This window comes from Perognathus longimembris, chromosome 3, assembly GCF_023159225.1.
Source record: "Perognathus longimembris pacificus isolate PPM17 chromosome 3, ASM2315922v1, whole genome shotgun sequence".
Classification (NCBI taxonomy): Eukaryota; Metazoa; Chordata; class Mammalia; order Rodentia; family Heteromyidae; genus Perognathus; species Perognathus longimembris.
In genome coordinates this window covers 63,114,948-63,134,798 of record NC_063163.1, presented here as the reverse complement: position 1 = coordinate 63,134,798, position 19,851 = coordinate 63,114,948, and the positions used below count along the sequence as shown (strand labels likewise).

At 38.4% G+C, this 19,851-nt stretch overlaps 1 protein-coding gene across 1 annotated transcript in view; it reads right to left on the bottom strand.

Moving 5' to 3' along the window:
- Window positions 1-19,851, bottom strand: part of Rnf17 (ring finger protein 17) — an 85,500-nt gene that overhangs the window by 7,605 nt on the left and 58,044 nt on the right. Inside the window, 10 exon segments of the mRNA XM_048340844.1 lie at window positions 1,613-1,669; window positions 3,524-3,649; window positions 7,426-7,506; window positions 8,876-8,995; window positions 11,888-12,051; window positions 14,214-14,500; window positions 16,233-16,348; window positions 18,320-18,422; window positions 19,299-19,417; window positions 19,551-19,701. Of these exon segments, the coding sequence (XP_048196801.1) occupies window positions 1,613-1,669; window positions 3,524-3,649; window positions 7,426-7,506; window positions 8,876-8,995; window positions 11,888-12,051; window positions 14,214-14,500; window positions 16,233-16,348; window positions 18,320-18,422; window positions 19,299-19,417; window positions 19,551-19,701 (1,324 nt within the window).

Genomic DNA, 19,851 nt, shown 5'->3' with positions numbered 1-19,851 from the left:
GTGTGTTGAAACTCTGGAATAGCAGTTAATAATAGTTACAATCACTAATGACTGGGAGTGTGTACTGGAGGTGCAGAATGGGCGTTTCCTTTCCCTTTAAACATTTTTTCTAGTATTTATCTTAGCACAGGTAGGTACTTTTCAAAACAAAACTCCACTACGTATAAACAATACTGAAAGAAGACAAATTACACTCAGAGAGGTGAGTTCTCTTGGGTTTGTGATTCCCCACCCCCCAAAAGGGCAGAGCTGTGGGCAGCTAGAGCAAATGTTTACAGAAATTAGAGAATTGTGAGATGTGCTCTTCAGAGGCCTGTGGGATCTTCTATTACCATTTGACTTTTTTTGGGGGGGGAGGCAGTCCTGGGGCTTGAACTCAGGGCCTGGGCACTGTCCTTGAGCTTCTTTGTTGTTGGTGTGTGTGTGTGTGTGTGTGTGTGTGTGCGTGCGTGTGTGTGTGTGTGTTTGCCAGTCCTGGATTTGGACTCAGGGCCTGAGCACCGTCTCTGGCTTCTTTTTGCTCAAGGCTACACTCTGCCACTTGAGCCACAGCACCACTTCTGGCCATTTTCCATATATGTGGTGTTGGGGAATCGAACCCAGGGCTTCATGTATAGGAGGCGAGTACTCTTGCCACTAGGCCATATTCCCAGCCCGTTTTTTTTTTTTTTTTTTTTTTTTTGCTCAAGGCTAGTGCTCTACCTGTTGAGCCACAGCACCACTTCCGGCTTTTTGGGGGAATAATTTACTGGAGATAAGAGTCTCATGGACTTTCCTGCCCAATTCTCAAATCTCAGACTCCTGAGTAGTTAGTATTCCAGGCATGAGCCACCAGTGCCTGACTCTGTTTGAAATTTCTAAACTGAAGCAAATCCAAAAACAAGTATCTGAAAAAGTCAAACTACAAACTTGAGGGGACAGAGAAAATGGGACCTCTGCACATTCGTCAAGGGAACAAAGTGGTACAGCTGCTTTTGTCTTACAGTTCTTTAATGTTCAACAGTTACTGTAAGACTCAGTAATTCTACAGCTGGGAATGTACCCAGAGAAAGGAAAACATATCCACATGAACCCTTGCGCCTGAGTGTTGATAGTAGTATCACACACTCACCAAAAGCTGTGAACATGCTGACTGTTCAGCCACAAATGGATGGATAAGCAAGAGAGAGCCACATGGTGCAATTTTTTTGGCACTGAAAGGGAATGAGGTTCTGCTAAGTGCTACAGTGACACAAACCCTAAAAAAAAAAAACCAAGTGAAAAACTAGGGACAAACTATTACATATTATGTATTTCCATTTACACAGACTGTCTAGAATCGGCAAATCCAGAGAGGCAGAAAATCGAGTTGTTGCCATGAAGTTGGGAAAAGAAAGAGTATGGCTGCTGTTGGTAAAGGTTTCTTTTGGGAATGTTCTGGAATTAGTGGCTTGGTTGAATCACTCAGTAAATATTACAAACCACTGAGTTGTCCATTTTAAGATGAATTAGTGTATAAATAATACCTCAGTAAAGTGGTTACAAAAGAAAACTCTTACTTCCCTAATCTTTATCAGATCCTTTACATTGATGAAGTATTCAAAGTTTCCTAAACATGTGGGTTGCAACTTACCTCAAATTTTATTTCCCATTTTTCCTCCTCATACTTTGTATTGTAATCTGTGGGTTTCTGAAATTATATAAAATACAATATGAGTAAAATCACCTTTAGTTATATAATACTGTTTTAAGGCACATTCATATTCTATCTTCACAAAGTTGGCTGCACCTTCTTGCATTCATTCAGTTTTTATCTACAGGAATATCTATATTCTAAATAATTTTACTCATTATATTTCGACTAGAAGATCCTAACAATCATGCTAGACATGTCAGTGGTACTGAGTTTAAGAGAGACCTTTTTTTTCCCTTTTCTCCTTAAAATGCCCTTTTGGGGGGAGGAGCACTCCAAGGGTTTGAGCTCAGAGCCTTGCACTTGCTGGGCTTGTTGCTCAGTTGGTGCTCTACCACTTAAGCCATACCTCCAGCATGTTTCCAACTAGAAGAGAGACAAGGAGTCTTTTTAAAAGTTAGTCTAACAAAGGAAGTATCTTTTACATACACATACACCTCTGCTTGAAAGAAAAAGCTGCCAGTGAAGACAACAGCCACAAGTCACATCGTAAGTTCTGAGAGAGAGGAGTTTTCTATATTGACCAGAATACTCAATGTTTGATTTTTTTTTTTTTTTTTTTTTTTTTTTGCCAGTTCTGGGGCTTGGACTCAGGGCCTGAGCACTGTCTCTGGCTTCTTTTTGCTCAAGGCTAGGACTCTGCCACTTGAGCCACAGCGCCACTTCTGGCCGTTTTCTGTATATGTGGTGCTGGGGAATCGAACCCAGGGCTTCATGTATGGGAGGCAAGCACTCTTGCCACTAGGCCATATCCCAGCCCTCAATGTTTGATTTTGTACTACCACTAAAATGAATATTAAAAAAATAATCTAGCAAAGCAAGACCTGGAGGCTGAGGCAAAAGGATTCTGAGTTCAAGGCCATTTCGGCAATACAAAAGAAAAGCAGCAACAAAAACAATAACAAGTGAACTGAGGCTCTAGAAATAAATTATCTAGCAATGTAAATTATTGTTATGATGCATATTTTAGTAGCTTGAAATGTGAAAGCTTATTTAAAATATTAAAAAATAGGCTAGGAATATGGCCTAGTGGTAGAGTGCTTGCTTAGCATACATGAAGCCCTGGGTTCGATTCCTCAGCACCACATATATAGAAAAAGCCAGAAGGGGCACTGTGGCTCAAGTGGTAGAGTGCTAGCCTTGAGCAAAAAGAAAGCTAGGGACAGTGCTCAGGCCCTGAGTTCAAGGCCCAGGACTGGCAAAAAAAAAAATAGAGCACAGTTTTGGCTAGTTATCGAAGTTTAGCAGGTGGCTTTGAGTTTCCCTTGAGAAGACAAATGGGAGGAATGTTATTTGGGTTGGGTAGCACTATCGTTGGGACTGGAGGTGATTCAGACAGGAGGTGGTTTTTTAAAAATGTTATTTATTCAGGTATTGATTGAGCACCTCTAATTTGAAAAAGCCCTAAGAGCATCCCACTGGCATAAAAAAAATCTGCATTTGGGAGTGTTTCTAGAGGTGGAATTCTGAGTTAGGATTGCTTAACTTGTTATATGAGGTTTCTATGTTAAGCCAAGGAAAAAAATTTTCTTATCAGGGGAGGGCACAATTTTATGACACAAAATTATACGTAGATTTCATAATGAGCATCGATTTCAGACAACACTGAATAACTAAGTGTCCCATTAGGTTTGAAGGTGTAGAAGAATTAGTTTAATCTTAATGTAAATAAATCCTTAGGACATGTATGAAGCATAGTACAGTATATTGCTCTCAATAAAGAACTTACAAATTCTCATCTTCTCTCTTAAAATTAGGTATGTAGAATCATATTTAAGACTTGAGGTACAAAATTTTAATCAGAATTTTTTCTACACAGTAGTTTTTTAAAAAATAGAAATTAGTTCTTACTTCTTTAAAAATCTCCTCTGAATGTTCAAAAGTGCAGTACTTATGAAGTGCCATGAAGTGGGAAAGTGACATTCCATCAAAATAGAGATGAATAGACAATTCCTTCCAGGGGGTTTCAGGCAATTCCTATTTAATATCAACAAATAAGAAGGTAAGTAGAAAAAAATTACATCTCAACTTTTTTTTTTTTTTTTTTTTGCCAGTCCTGGGCCTTGGACTCAGGGCCTGAGCACTGTCCCTGGCTTCTTTTTTGCTCAAGGCTAGCACTCTGCCACTTGAGCCACAGCGCCACTTCTGGTCATTTTCTATATATGTGGTGTTGAGGAATCGAACCAAGGGCTTCATGCATGCTAGGCTCTGCTACTGAGCCACATTCCCAGCCCCATCTCATCTTTTATAGACAGCAAATGTGAACATAGGCTTCTGACAATGTCAGTAGTACAAGACAGTTTTATGACTACAAATGACCCATTTCACAGATTTTTCTTGCTGCTATTTTGTCAGGTTTCGAAGCAGTAATTGTACCACTTTGGTTATAGAAAATATATTTACAAGTTCATACCATATTTGTTACAAACCAGAATATATAGCTTATAGTTTACTATCTAGATGATATAATAATTTATACTAAGGAGGACAGAAGCTATGTTCAGAAGTGAAGAAATGAACTTGCACAAGCTTGTTTATAACTGGTCAGGTGACCTGCAGAAAGGTTCTCTCTATTTTCATGGTTCTCACAGTTGTCCAAATTTATCTCCACATGGAGGAGCCCTGGCCCTGTTTCCTGCTAAGCAATGTTCTCCTTTGCCTGCGGGCAGCACTGCTGCGTCCTTGTCACAGAAGCCTTGCCATTCCCTCTGCAGGCTGCCGGGACAGGAATCCTGGCTCTGTTGGCAACTTCTCCCAGTAGCAACCTGAGAGGAGTCCCCTTCTTCCCTGTCACCATTTTCTGGTACTGACTGAAATACTACCTGTTTTTTTTTTCTTTTGGTAGTACTAGGGTAGTAGGTACTTAGCACCTCATACTTAAGTTGGCACTCTACCACTTAAGGCACACCGCCAGCCCTGACTTTTGCGGATTATTTTGAAAATTTTATCTAGTGGACTTTCTTGCGTGGCCTTAAACCTTAATCCTCCAGATCTCAGCCTCCTGAGACACTAGAATTACAGGAGTGAAAGCTCTGATGGCTATCTTTAATGTGCCCTACTTCCCCAGCCATAACCCCCTTCTTAGATCTTTTTCTTCTAGGCACTTATAACTACCTTATACATTGTATAATTTTTCCAGTCTGAGCTTGAATTCAGAGCGTTGTGGGCTCTCATTTGCCTTTTCTGCTCATAGTTGACACTATAGCACTTCCACACCTCTACTTGCAGCCATTATCTGGAGCTGAGAGCCTTGTGGCTTTGTCTGCCTGAGTTGGCTTTGAATCTGGATTCTCAGATCTCAGCCTCCTGATAGCTAGAATTATAAGCGTGAGCCACTGGCGTCCTGCTGTTTTTGTTTTCTGCTTTCTACTACGAAACTGAAAGCAGGTGTTCCAGTGGGTCTCCCTTGCTGCATCTCCAGCCTCAGTGGCACCTCTAGTGTGCGCAAGGCCAGGAAAGTACTATGGCAGGCTGTGCGGTGAAGAGCCCTGCAGGCATGTGCATTCACAGTCTGAGAAACCAATCTATCTTTGCTATAGCGCAAATGGTTCTCCTACCTACTGATAAACAAAGCTGCAAAGAAAGCTAGCTTGGTGAACTTTTTTTTCTTCAATCACTCTCTGGCTTACTTCAGTAACTCATCTATGTACAACCCAAGGAAGAACTCATTACTACCAATATACGCTGCTTGGTCTTTTTTGTTTTGTCAGTTTTGGGGCTTGAACTCAGGGTCTGGGCACTGTCCCTGAGCTTCTCTGAGCTCAAGCGGAGAGCACTCTACTACTTGAGCCACAGTGCCACTTCCTGTGTTTGAGTGGTTAATTAGAGATAAGAGTCTCATGAGGATTTTCCTGCCCTGACTGGCTTCAAACTGAGATCCTCAGATCTCAGTCTCCTGAGTGGCTAGGATTACAGGCATAAGCCCTTGGCACCTGCTGCTTGCTTTATGAAGTGGGTCTGTGGCCCTTCCTAGGTTTTTATCACTCTAATACACAAACCCTTTCCTTATCATTATTCTCTCTTCTCATGAGAGCCCTTAATCAGCTGAAAATAAATCTTATTCACTGCTCAGAAACCTGTACGTGGCTGCCAGCCATCCTCTGCTGCTCCTGAGTCCTTATGACCAGTCCTCCTAATCCTTCTCAAGAAGCCTTTACTGTCCATGATTATATACTAGTTCCTAAAAGATTCCTCTGCCTTTATATTTTCTGCCCCTGTTAGGAGAACCCTAAGGAAAATAGATAATCATTTCTTTTCTTCTTCTTTTTTTTTTTTTTGGCCAGTCCTGGGCCTTGGACTCAGGGCCTGAGCACTGTCTCTGGCTTCTTTTTGCTCAAGGCTAGCACTCTGCCACTTGAGCCACAGCGCCTCTTCTGGCCGTTTTCTATATATGTGGTGCTGGGGAATTGAACCCAGGGCTTCACGTATACAAGGCAAGCACTCTTGCCACTAGGCCATATCCCCAGCCCTACATAATCATTTCTAAATCTGATCCTACTTAGTCTATTCTTTTAAACCTATCTCTTGGTTCTCTGTGTGTTACTTTGCAGTGTTGATGTTTTAGGTTCATGTCTTGTTTTGCTGCCTTTGAGGACAAGCTGTCCTAGCACTGCCTGCCCCTCTCCCAATACTACAGACACAGCAACAGCCCGAAAACCTGTGGCATATATTTAGAAACACCTCTACAATGCAGTAATGCTGCCTGTATTCAAATAAGAAAGCTGTTAATGAATCTTTCACACAACCATTGAGGTTAATGGTTATGAAAGTTCTCAGAAACTCACCCCAAATTAAACTCATTTAAAACATGTCTAGGAACTCAAATGGTAACTTTTTCTTGTGTAAATGGCAGGTTTATCACAAAGAAAATACACTTCCAGTAGACTGAGAGGGGGGTCCTCTCCAAGGTGAGAATAAACCAAAGTGGTAACTTCTTATATATAATAATTATATATAATGAGTAATTTATATATTCACATAAGGACATCAGACATGGCTCATCATAAAAAATATCCCTTATACAACAGATGAGTCAATCAAGAAAATGTGATTCATATAAATATTATATATGTTTATATATACAACATGAAACGGAATTTTACTCACCAGGTGAATACATATATATATGTATATATCTGAGTAGATACATATATATGTAGATACACATATGTCACACACACATGCACACAAACATAATGGAGTTTAACTCATTATTAAAAAGGATATTATGTCTAGGAAAATTTAAGTGAAATAAGTCAGACTCAGAAACAAATGACACATGTTTCTGACACATGGGGAAGCCAGCTCTAAAATATAAACATACATAAAGAATATACAGGGTTATATTCATATATATGCAGAAATAAACTGACTAAAGGACCACATATACAGGATGAATTCAATGGTGTTAACTCCTCTGAACAATAAACTATTAACAAAATCAATTCCAGGAAGCTGAAACATGTTTTGTGGGGAGGGGGGAGAGGTAAGCAGAGTGGGGCACACAAATAGAGGGAAGAAGGGTGAACAAATGCAGTCATTCCATTCACTGTACATTATGTAAAAACTGAATTACATAACTTGAGGGAAAGGAAGGGAAGGGAAAATGGAGGACAACGATGGAAGGGTACTGTGCTCATAACCTGACTTGTAGAACTGCAGTTTCTGTACAATTACTTGAAAAATTTCAGAAGTTCCTCAATTTATGCTATCTATAAAATCTTAAATAGCCGTATGTTTTAAAAACAAATTACCACAACATGGATGTCCACCTCTCTCTTTGAAAGTAGTTCCTGAAGAAGCTCAATTGCATCAGGCTGCCAGACATTCCCAACCTACATGGAAAGAATAAAGACAAGATTGTCCACACTCAACCTGATACGAAGCAGGGAGCAAGTGAAGGTATTTAGAAGTAGCTGTAAGTAGGAGAATGTGATCTAGGATAGCTGTGGCAGAAAAGGAAATTCTATCTAAAAATTTTCTAAAGTGGGGCTGGGAATATGGCCTAGTGGCAAGAGTGCTTGCCTCCTACACATGAAGCTCTTGGTTCGATTCCCCAGCACCACGTATATGGAAAACGGCCAGAAGGGGCGCTGTGGCTCAGGTGGCAGAGTGCTAGCCTTGAGCAGGAAGAAGCCAGGGAAGGTGCTCAGGCCCTGAGTCCAAGGCCCGGGACTGGCAAAAAAAAAAAAAAAAAAAAAAAAAAAAAAAAAAAAAAAATTCTAAAGTAAAAAGGGCTGAAGACTGTGGCTCAAGTGACAGAGCAACTGCTTGGCAAGCACCAGGTCCAGAGTTTTACACCAAGTACCACCAGAACAAAAAAAAAAAGAGTGAGCTCCATGCAACCATCATGTGATGAGCCACCTGCAAGAGCAGCTCCTCTGTTCCAGGAGCTTCTTCGGGTGGCTACCCTGCAGTGAATAAGAGGAGCGAGGACTCACCCAGGACCCTCCCACCACTCAGCTAAACCACTGCTGATCCCAGAGCCACAGAAATTCTACAACAAGGAAGGTTCACTGCTGCATGTCAGTGAGTTTAGTTCTAGTTATGCAATGGTACTGGGGACTGAACTTAGGACCTTCAACTTGGTGCTCTACTACTGTGGCTGCTGCCCCAGTTTCTTCTTGCATTGGTGATTGTTGAGGCAGGGTCTCGCTGTGTGTCTAGGTTGACATCACTGGGGATGACAGATGGACATGATCGCATCCAGCTACTGGCAGAGATGGGAGTCTTAATGCCCAGGCTAGCCTCAAACCCCAATTTCCTATTCTCTGCCTCCCAAATAGCTAAGATTACAAGGTCGAGCCACCTTGCCTGGCTAATATATCAGTCCTTTTATCAAGTAGTAGCTTCAAGTTTCTTGAAATTTCATGTGATGAAGTAAATAAATAAATGTTAAGAATCTAATGCCTTCCTATTTGTGAAGTATAATTTTGTAGTTTATTATTTTAGGTCCGAAACTGGGACGAGCTCAGGACTCTATTCTTTGGCTCTTTGGCTAGTGCTGTACCAATGAAACCATACCTCCAATCCCTGATTTTTTAGTTAAATACTAAAGAGTATAATTTTGTCATCATAAAGTCCCTTTAACTGTCTTATATGCTTATAGAATTTTTGTAAAGGAAAGGAATTTTGCATTCTAATTTCTAAAACATATCAATATAAAACATTCACAGAGCATCCCACAAATTACTATGCACTCACCGGTATAGTCTGAAAGAGTCGACAAGGAATACAAAACTGGGGTGTGTCAGGATACAGCAAAATAGGATAAAGATGACACTGTGGAATCTTCTCAGTGAATCCATGATCTAAGTATTGTACCTGAAAGAGACCAAATAAAACTTAGTTACAATTTATTAGGTTCCTGAGGTTAGTGGGCAGAGGAAATTTCCTAGTATTAACAACAAGAAGAAAGGTATTTGGGTCTCACCTTGGAAAAATGAAAAATTGTTTTATCCTGTTTAGAGGAGGTCAGCTTTTTTTTTTCTTTTGGTTGGTCCTGGGACTTGAACTCAGGGCCTGGATGCTGTACCTGAGCTCTTTTATTCAAGGGTAGCACTCTACCACTTTGAGCCACAGCACGACTTCTGGTTTTCTGGTGGTTAACTGGAGATAAAGAGTCTCACAGACTTTCCTGCCTGGGTTGGCTTTCAACCTCCATCAGTTTCCTGATTTCAGTCTCCTGAGCAGCTAGGATTGCAGGTGTGAGCCACTGGCACCCAGCTCAGCTCATCTTTTCTGAAGAAATCATGTGTTGCTTTCATGAAATAATCAGGTATTCAAAAAGTTTAATTTTCTAAAAAATTGGCATCCTGGAATTAAATTTGGATTTGAACATTTTCCAGAAAAAAGGAAGTTTGTATTCCCTCATCCCACAAAGTATCAAATCTCATTGTAAAAAGGCTTCCTTATATATAGTCTTTAAATTAGACTAAAAAGAAAACTGGTCTCATTAAAGCAATTTCTCAGCTGAGTGCTAGTAGCTCATATCTGTAATCCTAGAAACCAAGGAGGCTGAGACTTAGAGAATTAAGGGTTGAAACCAGTCCAGGAAGAAAAGACTGAGAGACTCTGTCTCCAATTAACCAGCAAAATGCTAGTCTGAAAAGTGTGGCTCAAATGGTAGAGTACCAGCTTGTGAGCAAAAGAGCATGAGGCTTTGAGTTCAAGCTCCAGTACTTTTCTTTTTCTTTCCAAATGTGGTCTCTACATGAGCCATGTCCTTAAGTTTACAAACTTTTTTGGTATGCTTTTGACAACTCAATTTCAAAATTATCTTGAGAAGAACAATAAATTATTTCTTCTGCCCTAACCTAATGAAATGAGCATATCACTCCCCACCTCCTCCTGTTCTGCATATAATCACTACTGCACATTCAGATTGACTTCTATTTTTTTACTTTTAATTTACACATGAAAGAGAACATGTGACATTTGTCTGTGTCTGGAAAGCCACTAGCTAGGAAATTAAAAAAATCATTTTAAACACTGGAAATGTAAAATGACAATGGAAAAAAAGTACTAGGTAATGATTAGACTATCAGAATACTTTAAGTTGGTATATGCTGATATTTTGACAGCATGAGAAATTTTTACCAAAGCTCATCATATCCTTACTTATTTTTGGATGACTACACATGTGTGGTAATCTGATGAAAACTGAATTTCAGTTCACCATTGTAATAAAGAAGAAAAGAGGAGAGGTTATCTGAATCATTCAAATATACATAAAAAGTGACTGCATGTATAAAAAACATGACCCTGTTAAGAAGTGTCCAAAAGCTTAAGTGTGGACTCAAAACTTGAAAGTGCTTTATTTGTATTAAAACCATTACAAGCTGGGCACTGGTGGCTCACACTGTAATCCTAGCTGTTCAGGAGGCGAGATCTAGGTTCAAAGGCAGCCCAGGAAGGAAAGTCTATGAGACTCTTATCTCCAATTAACCACCAGAAAATTGGAAGTCGAATTGTGGCTCCAAGTGCTAGCTAGAATGCTGGCCTTGAATGCAAAAGCTCAGGGACAGCACCTAGGACCACCCCCCGCCCCCCAAAAATGAGAAAAATGTTGTAAGTTTGTAGTCCAGCATAAAAAGTACAAGACTTAAAAAAAAGTTTAGGAACCAGGTGCCTAGATATGAGCCTCAGCACCACCAGCCATGAACACAGGGTAGTTTCCATGGCCACTGAACCTGAACTTCCATTTTCTTAATTCATATGGGAGCAGTATTGTGTCTAGGAGAGTTAACAAATTATAAGTGAAAGAAGATGAAAAGAAAACCTACCACAACCCAGTGTTATACAGTTATTAGGTAACAATATTATAAACTATTGTTTTTTGTTTTAGTAGTTCTGGCTTAAGCTCAGGGCCTTGAATTTGCTAGGCAAGTACTTTACCACTTGAGCCATGCTTCCACTCACTTTTGTTTTATTTTCTGGATAGGGTGAGAGAGCTTACTTGTGCTTGTTTCCCAAGTAGCTGGACTTACAGATGTGCACTAATGTATCTGGCTTGTGGCCTTAAGTTAATATTTTGCTCTGTCTGGTCTCAAATCACAATCCTTCAGTCTCCTAAGTAGCTGAGATTGGTGTGAGCTACCATGCCTTGCCCAGAAAAAACTGTCCGAGTAGAAGCAGAATGTTTTTTTCCTCAATTTCTCCCTCTCACCTCAATTCAAATAGAAACAGTTAAAGTACTGAATACCTGATGAAGTGCCTACATCTACTAAATCATTGCTTTGTTTAGTAGATGGAGACATTTTTATCTGCATTTTTATATACTGACTTTTCAGTGCAGGTAGCTATTTCTCAAGGTTTTGAATGACATGACACTATCTCATTCTTCTGGAAAGCCCTCACTATAAGATTAGTTGGGCTGTAGGTAAATTTACTGGAGAAATATTTAACACACTGAAAACCAAATTGTTCTACTTAATGCCAGTAAGACAACAGGGCTCCCAATGACAAGTCAGTGGTCTGTCTCTTGAGGTGTCAGTAATCAAATCCTGCCTGGAAACTGTTGATTATTCAGATTACTAAATATGTTTGAAAATACAAAAGAAACATATTACAAATAAACATAGAATGCCTTACATAGAATGATCTTACTACACAAATTCATTAGGTGATGTTCTATTCAAACTTTCACTTGTTCAGATTCAAAGCCCACTCACTGCTGGAGCATTTATCCTGAATACTCGAAGGAGAAGGACTCACCCTGACAGTGCCGCCTAGAACTTCCACCACCTTGCCTCGGTACCACATGGTATCTGATCCTCGGACCGCACACGGCTCTCCTTTCTTCCAGCAGTAAGGCTCCAAAAGGCCAAGGCACTTTAAATTGCTTTGAATTTCATTCATCATTTTCACTAGGTCAAATTCTGAAGAAATGACCCAAAGTAGAAAGCTTTTAGGAAAATTGATCTTTGGTAAGAAGTCATTAATACAATCTTTAATAAGTTGACAACTTAGGTATAAAGAAACTTGAAAAATCAGGATAGTTGTACTTTCAGAAAAATCTATTTTCTAGAGTTTATCTGTCTTTGGGAGGGTAAGGAGAGGCATAAAAATAGTGGGACAGGGTGAACAAATGCAGCAGTGGTGCTCACTAGATACTAGAACATGAACTATATGTATTTATTTTCAACATGCCATGTGAAACCATACCCTTTTTCTTCTCTTGTATTCCCTTCCTGTGGTTTCATCTCTGCTATCACTGTATCTGATCTGAGTACCCTGCATACTGTATATACATGTATTAGAACTAGGGAAGGGAAAGGGAATACCAAAATCGAGAGACAAAGGATAAAAAGACAAATGATTCTAAAAGCAATACTTACAAAACCATTTGGTGTAAACCAACTGTACAACTCATGTGGGGGGAGAGGGAAAGGGGGAAAGGAGAGGCAGGGGAAAAATGAGGGAGGAGGTAACAAGTTGAACAAGAAATGTACTCACTGCTTTACATATGAAACTGTAACCCCCCTGTAATTCACTTTGACAATAAAAGGGAAAAAAAGAAGTCTGGTAAGAGGCATAGAGCACCAAAAAAACTGAACTGTACAACTTGCAGATGGGGATATCCAGTGCTAATGAGGACATTGACCAATAAAAATTCTCATGCACAGCTAGTAAAGACAGAAATGTCATGAACCACTTTGAAAAAACAACTCAGAATTACAAAGAGGTAGAGTGCTAGCTTTGAGCAACAGAAGCTCAGGGTCAATGTCCAGGCCCAGAATTCAAACCCCACAACCTACAAAAGAGAAAAAAATGAAAGAAAAAAGAGAAGAAAAGAAAGGAGAAGAGAGGAAAAGAAAAGCAAGGAATGATAGTGGCAAATTCAAGGAGACATGGTCAAGTGCATGTGCATAGGTCTTTTAAGGGCCTACCAACGCTTCTTATCCTGTGTAAATGTGTATATGGCGACTCATTTTAATGTTTTTATTCAAGTGTTATATATGTATTCTTTCACACCTACAACATTCTATGGTATCATGTGTCCTTCAGCCAGCTCCCATCAGTAAGACCTTGCATTTAATTATAGCACACTGTGAAACCCAGGATACTGACAACAGTACTTCCCATACTTAAGTTGATTTCTCCAGTTTTTATAAGTACTCTTTTGTGTGCCAACGTTTGTCACAGCTTACAACTTACAATACCTTCCAACAATGGAAGTTCTTATTTTTATCTAACCAAGTATTTCTGTCTTTTTGTTTGTTATTGCCCTTAAGTTTTTAATTGTACTTAATATTTTTCCCATCTTCAAATTATTAAAATACTCTTTTTTGGGGGTGTGTGTGTTGAAATCAGTGCCTCACATTTGCTGTGCAGTTTCACTACCAGTTTAGCCATGCCCCATTCCTTTATGCTTTGTTTTCCCAAACAGTGTCTTCTGATTTGCCTGGAACTGACCAGGATGTCCACAATAATTTTAAAATCATTGTCATTAGTAATCATAACAAATCATAATTATGGTTAGCACTCTGACTTTAATTATGAACTGTGAGAGAACTTCTTTAGGATTCCACCTTCATGAGAGTGAAGGAGCCCTTCCTTTACCTTCAATTCTGTACACTTCCCAGAGAGGAAGCTCAGGGTTTCACATACAATCCTGAAGCAACTCTGAGGAGATATGCCTAACTTCCAATGTTTTCATGTTACTTTTAGATCTTAATAAATTGTTTATTTCATGTCAACTCAGTAAATGCTAATTTAAATAATACATATGGCATGGGAATTTCTTCTCATTTGAAAAGGTTATTCAATCTGTCATTATAATAAAAGTGGAAATTTCAAGTTACTTTCTTCTTATCTGAGAATAGCACTCATATCATTGTGAACATATTACTGCCACATTAAACCAACAATGGAAAAAACGCAAATAGATTTTTATGTTCTAGTCACTGTTAAAAGCAATTTATGTTGCCTGCATTGTATGACGTGGTTCAGTCCTAGCAAGTGTTTGAAAATGAAGTTCACATTGGAGAACTTGAGCTGCGAGTTATTAACAAATCCTTCCTAACAAAGGAGGCCTTACCTGATGATTTAGGGACCACAAATATAGTTCCATCATCACCAATGCAGCTGACTATCGCCTCAAATACTTGCATGTTAGGAACAGCTGGTGGTTTATAGCATCCAGTGACTCTTGTTTCTGGCATTTTCTCTTTCACTTCAGGTATCTTAGGTTCACTGATTGTATCAGCAGCTTTTCTGTCAGTGTCAAAGTTAATTTTATGACTCTCAGTAATGACCAAGTCTCCTTGTTCCAGGGGCATTTCTAGAGACTTCTCAGATGAATGGTTGTGATCTGATTTATTAGTTCTGTAATACTCATAAAAGAACATATCAAACAGTAGCAAGTAAGAAAATCTGAGAAAAACATAAAAAGAATCTTTCAAAACTTACCTAAGATGTAAAGAAGATATCTGCTCAAGTGTAGGATATATTTGTCTAGTTTTCTACATGAAACTCAGAATAATTTAAGTTACAATGAAAGTTAAATAATAAATGAGATTGATGAGGAAAAAAAGCAACATTTCACTTAGGAGTTTTAAACTACTTACTCATAGTTACATGCTATTCTCTATTAAAATCTCCTAAGAAGTTTATTTCAAGTACTATACTATTGGAAAATACAGCACCTTCAAGTTGATTCTAATTTAGTCTACAATACAAAGTTAGCTACATTCATAAAATGATACAAAGAGAACAGAAATCACTTTTTTAAAAGTTACTATTTAGTTATTAGATACAGGTATATTTATTTGATTTCTAAAACTTCGTGGCATTGTCTTCTTATTGAAGAAAGTATAAGCTTTATTATATAAAAAATTAAAATTTCAGAATGCCATAACAGTGATTGAGGTTTAGCAAAATTAGAGCTTTTTGTTTAATTTCTTCTACTTTTCTTTATGAACACTGATGAGACAGCTACATCACGTCTCAATTTAAGTATATTATGTCTCCAACGACCTCCAGAGCCCCTCACCTTAAGACTGCTACTAGTTTTCATGATGGAATAGTAGTAAAACAAAAATTGGTGGCAGATAACATCGGTAGCATTTACTTGCCACCATTTTTCACTTGAACTATTTATCAATTAATTACTGTAACCTAATGCAAAGGGAGCCCAAGAGAGACACAGGTAGGATTAAAGACATGGAGCATGCCTATGTGCCAAGGCCGCTCTGGTCTCATCTACCTACTACATCAGACCAGCTAGCCCCATTTGTTGCTCATTTCTCATTCTATCTCATCAGGACTGATTTTAAAGCAATTACATCTAAAGAGTTTTGGCCTGTATAGTACAAAGCAGCTGCCTGGAACATAGGTTTTAAATTACAACTTATCTCCACATCTAGGAGAGAGAAAGGAGAAAACCAAGGCTATGGCAACATTCCAGTCTTGCCCCCCCTAGACCAAAGTTGCTTAACTCCCAAACTTAGATCTTTAAATATGCCAACTAATTTTTGGCTGCTCATTTTTGTGCTGCATTCATGTTATATGTAGCAACCAGTCTTACGTACCAACATAAAGCCTAAACATTTTAAAGGAAAGGATGTCAAAGGACTCAGATTGGTACTCACTGATTTTTTTCTCTTTGGCTTAGAAATAGAATATAAGTGACAGAGAAAAGGTGAAAATATAAAAGCCAGTAGATAAGAGCTAACGGCTTTGAATAAAGAAATGAGCAATTCTGAGTTGGTTCCTCAGGAGTTAGTTTATAAATCATCTTTAAGAGAAAGTAAGATGCAACCTGGGCTTAAATATATGGAGAAACTGGGTGCTGGTGGCTCATGACAGTAATTCTAGCTACTCAGGGGGCAAGATCTGAGGATTGCAGTTCAAAGCCAGCTCAGGTAGGAAAGGCTGTGAGACTCACATCCCCAATTAACTACCAAAAAAGCCCAAAATGGAGCTCTGACTCAAGGGGCCCTGAGTTCAAGCCCCAGAACCAGAACAACAATAAAAAAGAAAGCACATGGAGAAGATATAGGTAAGTAAAAAGTGTCAAATCACAAAATGATGTCAAGAAAAAGTTAAAATTCTATACCTTCTCTCTCTTAAAGCCAAACCCTTTTTAATCAAGTATTTAGAAACATCAACTCGATCTCCTTTTTCATCTCTACAGTAAATTTTCACAGGTAATGGCCATGTTATGTGGTTTTCCTGCAGAGATTTAAGGGTAGAATCAATATGAAACACAAAATTATATTGTTTGTAATATTACAAACATTTCACATTTCTTTAAGTAAAAGTAAAAAGTCCAACTGAGTAATATATTTTGACATTTAAACACAGCAGATGGAAAACATATCGAGTGAATGAGGATAATTTAAAATAAAAAAATTTCTATTTGTTTACAGGTATTTTTTTGTGTGTGAAATGAATCAGGAGGACTTTTACTATCAGGTGAATTTTATGCCCCCTCCCAAACAGTACATTTTTTTCCCAACCCAAATGAGTTAGAGACATTCATTACCAATGAGCAATTCTCTAATCTCCTAAACTCCATACAAATGATAGAACCACATTATACTTTCCACACTGTGACTTTCCCTTATGAAAAATTAGAGCAAGTATGAAACATATATACTATGTCATATGGAAAAATTACAAAAATGGAGAAAATACATGTAATGTGGAAAATTATTGATATAAGAAAATTCTAATCAATTCAGTAATGTATTCAAACTAGAAAAAAGTGAAGATTATTTTAAAGTATTTTTAGGTATTCTAAAAAATATATGCTTTTTCTCAAATTCTTACTGACATATGTGCACATGCATTTTATCACACAGCTACTTTTTTGTGTGTCTGTGCCAGTCCTGGACCTTGAACAGGGCACCATCTTTTAGCTTTATTTATTCAAGGTTAGTGCTCTACCACTGAGCTACAGCTCCACTTTTAGCTTTTTGGTTGTTAGGTAGAGATAAGAGTCTTATGGACTTTCCTGCACCGCTTGCTGGCTTCAAACCATGAACCTCCTGAGTAGCTAGAATTATAGGTGTGAGCCCAGCGTACCCAGATTTTTTCTTTTTTAATTTCTGTAGGTCCTAATTTTCCATTTTGGTAAAAAAAAAAAAACCTGTCAAAAGGCTTCAGAAATACAGTCTAACATACATTTTATTTTTTTTGCCAGCTCTTGGGCTTGAACTCTGGGGCTGGGCACTGTCCCTGAGCTTCTTTTGCTCAAGGCTAGCACCCTACCACTTGGAGCCAAAGGGCCACTTCAGCTTTTTATGTATATGTGGTGCTGAGGAATTGAACCCAGGGCTTCTCGCATGCTAGGCAAGCACTCTACCACTAAGCCACATTCCCAGCTCCATACAGGAATTTTTAATACGCAAAAATTTCAAATCAAGCACATTATTTTTGGTGCCAGTCCTGACGGAGACTTGAGCTCAGCATCTGACACTGTTCCTGAGCTTTTGTGCTCAAGGCTAGTACTTTACCACCAGCTTTTTGGTGGTTAGTTGGGGATAAGAGTCTTACAGACTTTCCTGCTGGGCTGGCTTTGAACTGTGATCCTCCGATCTCAACCTCCTGAGTAGCTAGGATAATAGGCACAAATGACGGATGCCTGGATTATTTTAGAAAATGTTTTCTTTGGTGGTATTGAGGTTTGAAGTTGGCCTCATCCTTACTAGATAGGCATTCCCCTAGAATTTTTTTGCTTTATTTTTTTCAGCTAGGGTCTCACATTTTTGTCTCAGACTATACCTACTGTCTCCCAAGTAACTGTGATTACAGGGGTGACTCAGTCAGCATACTTGGCTTGTTGGTTGCTAACTTTTGCCTGGGCTGGTCTTGAACCTTGATTCTCTTAATCTCTACCTTATGAATAGCTCGGATTATAGGCATGAATTACCTGCCTAGCCAAGAGATATTTTGACACATTCATACAATCATGTGTGGAACATCTATTATGAACAGATGATATAGACCAACAAAGCTTCTAATAAAATCCAGTTTGCTATTACTTTTTCAAGTAAAACTGGAGGCTGAGTGAGGAAGATCATGTGTTTAAGGCAAGCCTAGTTTATATAATAAGACTCTATCCCACCACAACAAACAAAACAATGAAAAGAAACTGAAATGCTGAAAACATTAATGATACAATCAATATGTATTGCTTACCCTACTGCCCACCTGTAAGATTATAGTTGCTATGGCTCCAGTGAGGTACAAAGAAAGACAGTCACAAGCTGTAGCTGTCCACTTGTCACTCCCGCCAGCTGGTCTAAAACAAAAAATAATTACAGCATGCTTTAATTATAGCATAGGATATTGAAAGATACGTGTATTATGCATAAACATATGCATGCACAGTTTGAACCACTTATACATGTAGTAAGAAATAGATGTGAACATAGATTCGTGTTTCTTCATGGCCTTTTGTGTATCCTGTTTACTTATACACCATGCTTGCTTATGTATGTGTATCTTTTCTGCAGCTACATGACAACTCCTAAGAAGTATGTGCAGTTTTCAAGTCATGATCCATTTCCTATATGTGAATAGATGATAAATTCTGGGTGCATGGTTGATATGTTCTCTATTGTTATTTTCCCTAATGTCTAGCACCATGCTTGGCACATGAAAGGCATCACAGAAATACTTAATGAAAAAAAATACACATACAAGCCCACTGCACATTTTTGGAAGTTTAAGAAATTCAGATCTAATTTGACTCACTACCCATAAATAAAAACCTTGATAGCTTAAAAAACATTTTGTTTTGTTTTTTGGTTGGATATGGGGCTTGAATTCAAGGCCTGGGTGCTGTCCCTGAGCTCTTTTGCTCAAGGCTAGCATTCTGCCACTTTAAGCCACAGCTTCCTAGGCAAGTGCTCTACCATTTCCTTTTGCTTTTAGTTTGTTTTGCAAATCAGATCTTATGCTTTTACCTACTGTTTAGGATTACAACCCTCTTACTTCCACCTCCTGAGTATTTATGATTATGAGTGTGTGTTAGGCCTCTTTCCTTCTTCTTAAACCCCTGAATTAACCACATTTTATAAAAAATTCATGATAGCAATAAAACAGAAAACCTTAAAATATTTTAAATGGTTAATGTTCAAAAAGGGAAAAATTAATTTGCTTAGCTTAAAACTACCTTATATCAACAAGAGAGCACTCCAAAGATAATCTTCCCATCGTCTTTAGATCTTCTTGAAGTTCTCTTAAACAGTTAATATTCACTACTAGTTCAACGCCCACATCATACAGTAAGACCTACAACAGCAAATAATTATGTGGAAAGACAACATTTAATCATTTTTGGTGAGTTAAAAGCATAACAAAACTGAATAATCGGAGAAAGAATGAAAAAATAAATTCACTTTTGTGTTTTATAGTCTGCCTTTACCTCTACCAGTGTGTCTGTAACCATTCGGATGATCTGGCCTCTTCGCCACTGATTTTTATCTGGGACCTTAACAGCACAGTGCATGTCACTTTCCCATTTAGTAGGTTCCCATTCTGAGTTTTCGTAAGTAGCTATCATCTTTTCTTCTAAACTATAATAAAAAGATTAACATTTTGAATATATTTTTTTTAGAATATGATTTGCTATGATTAAGGTGTTGTACAGAAGGGCCACTATTTCATAAATCAGGTAATGAGTACCTTTTTTTTTTTTTGACAATGTTTCTCCTTCCTTTGCCTTG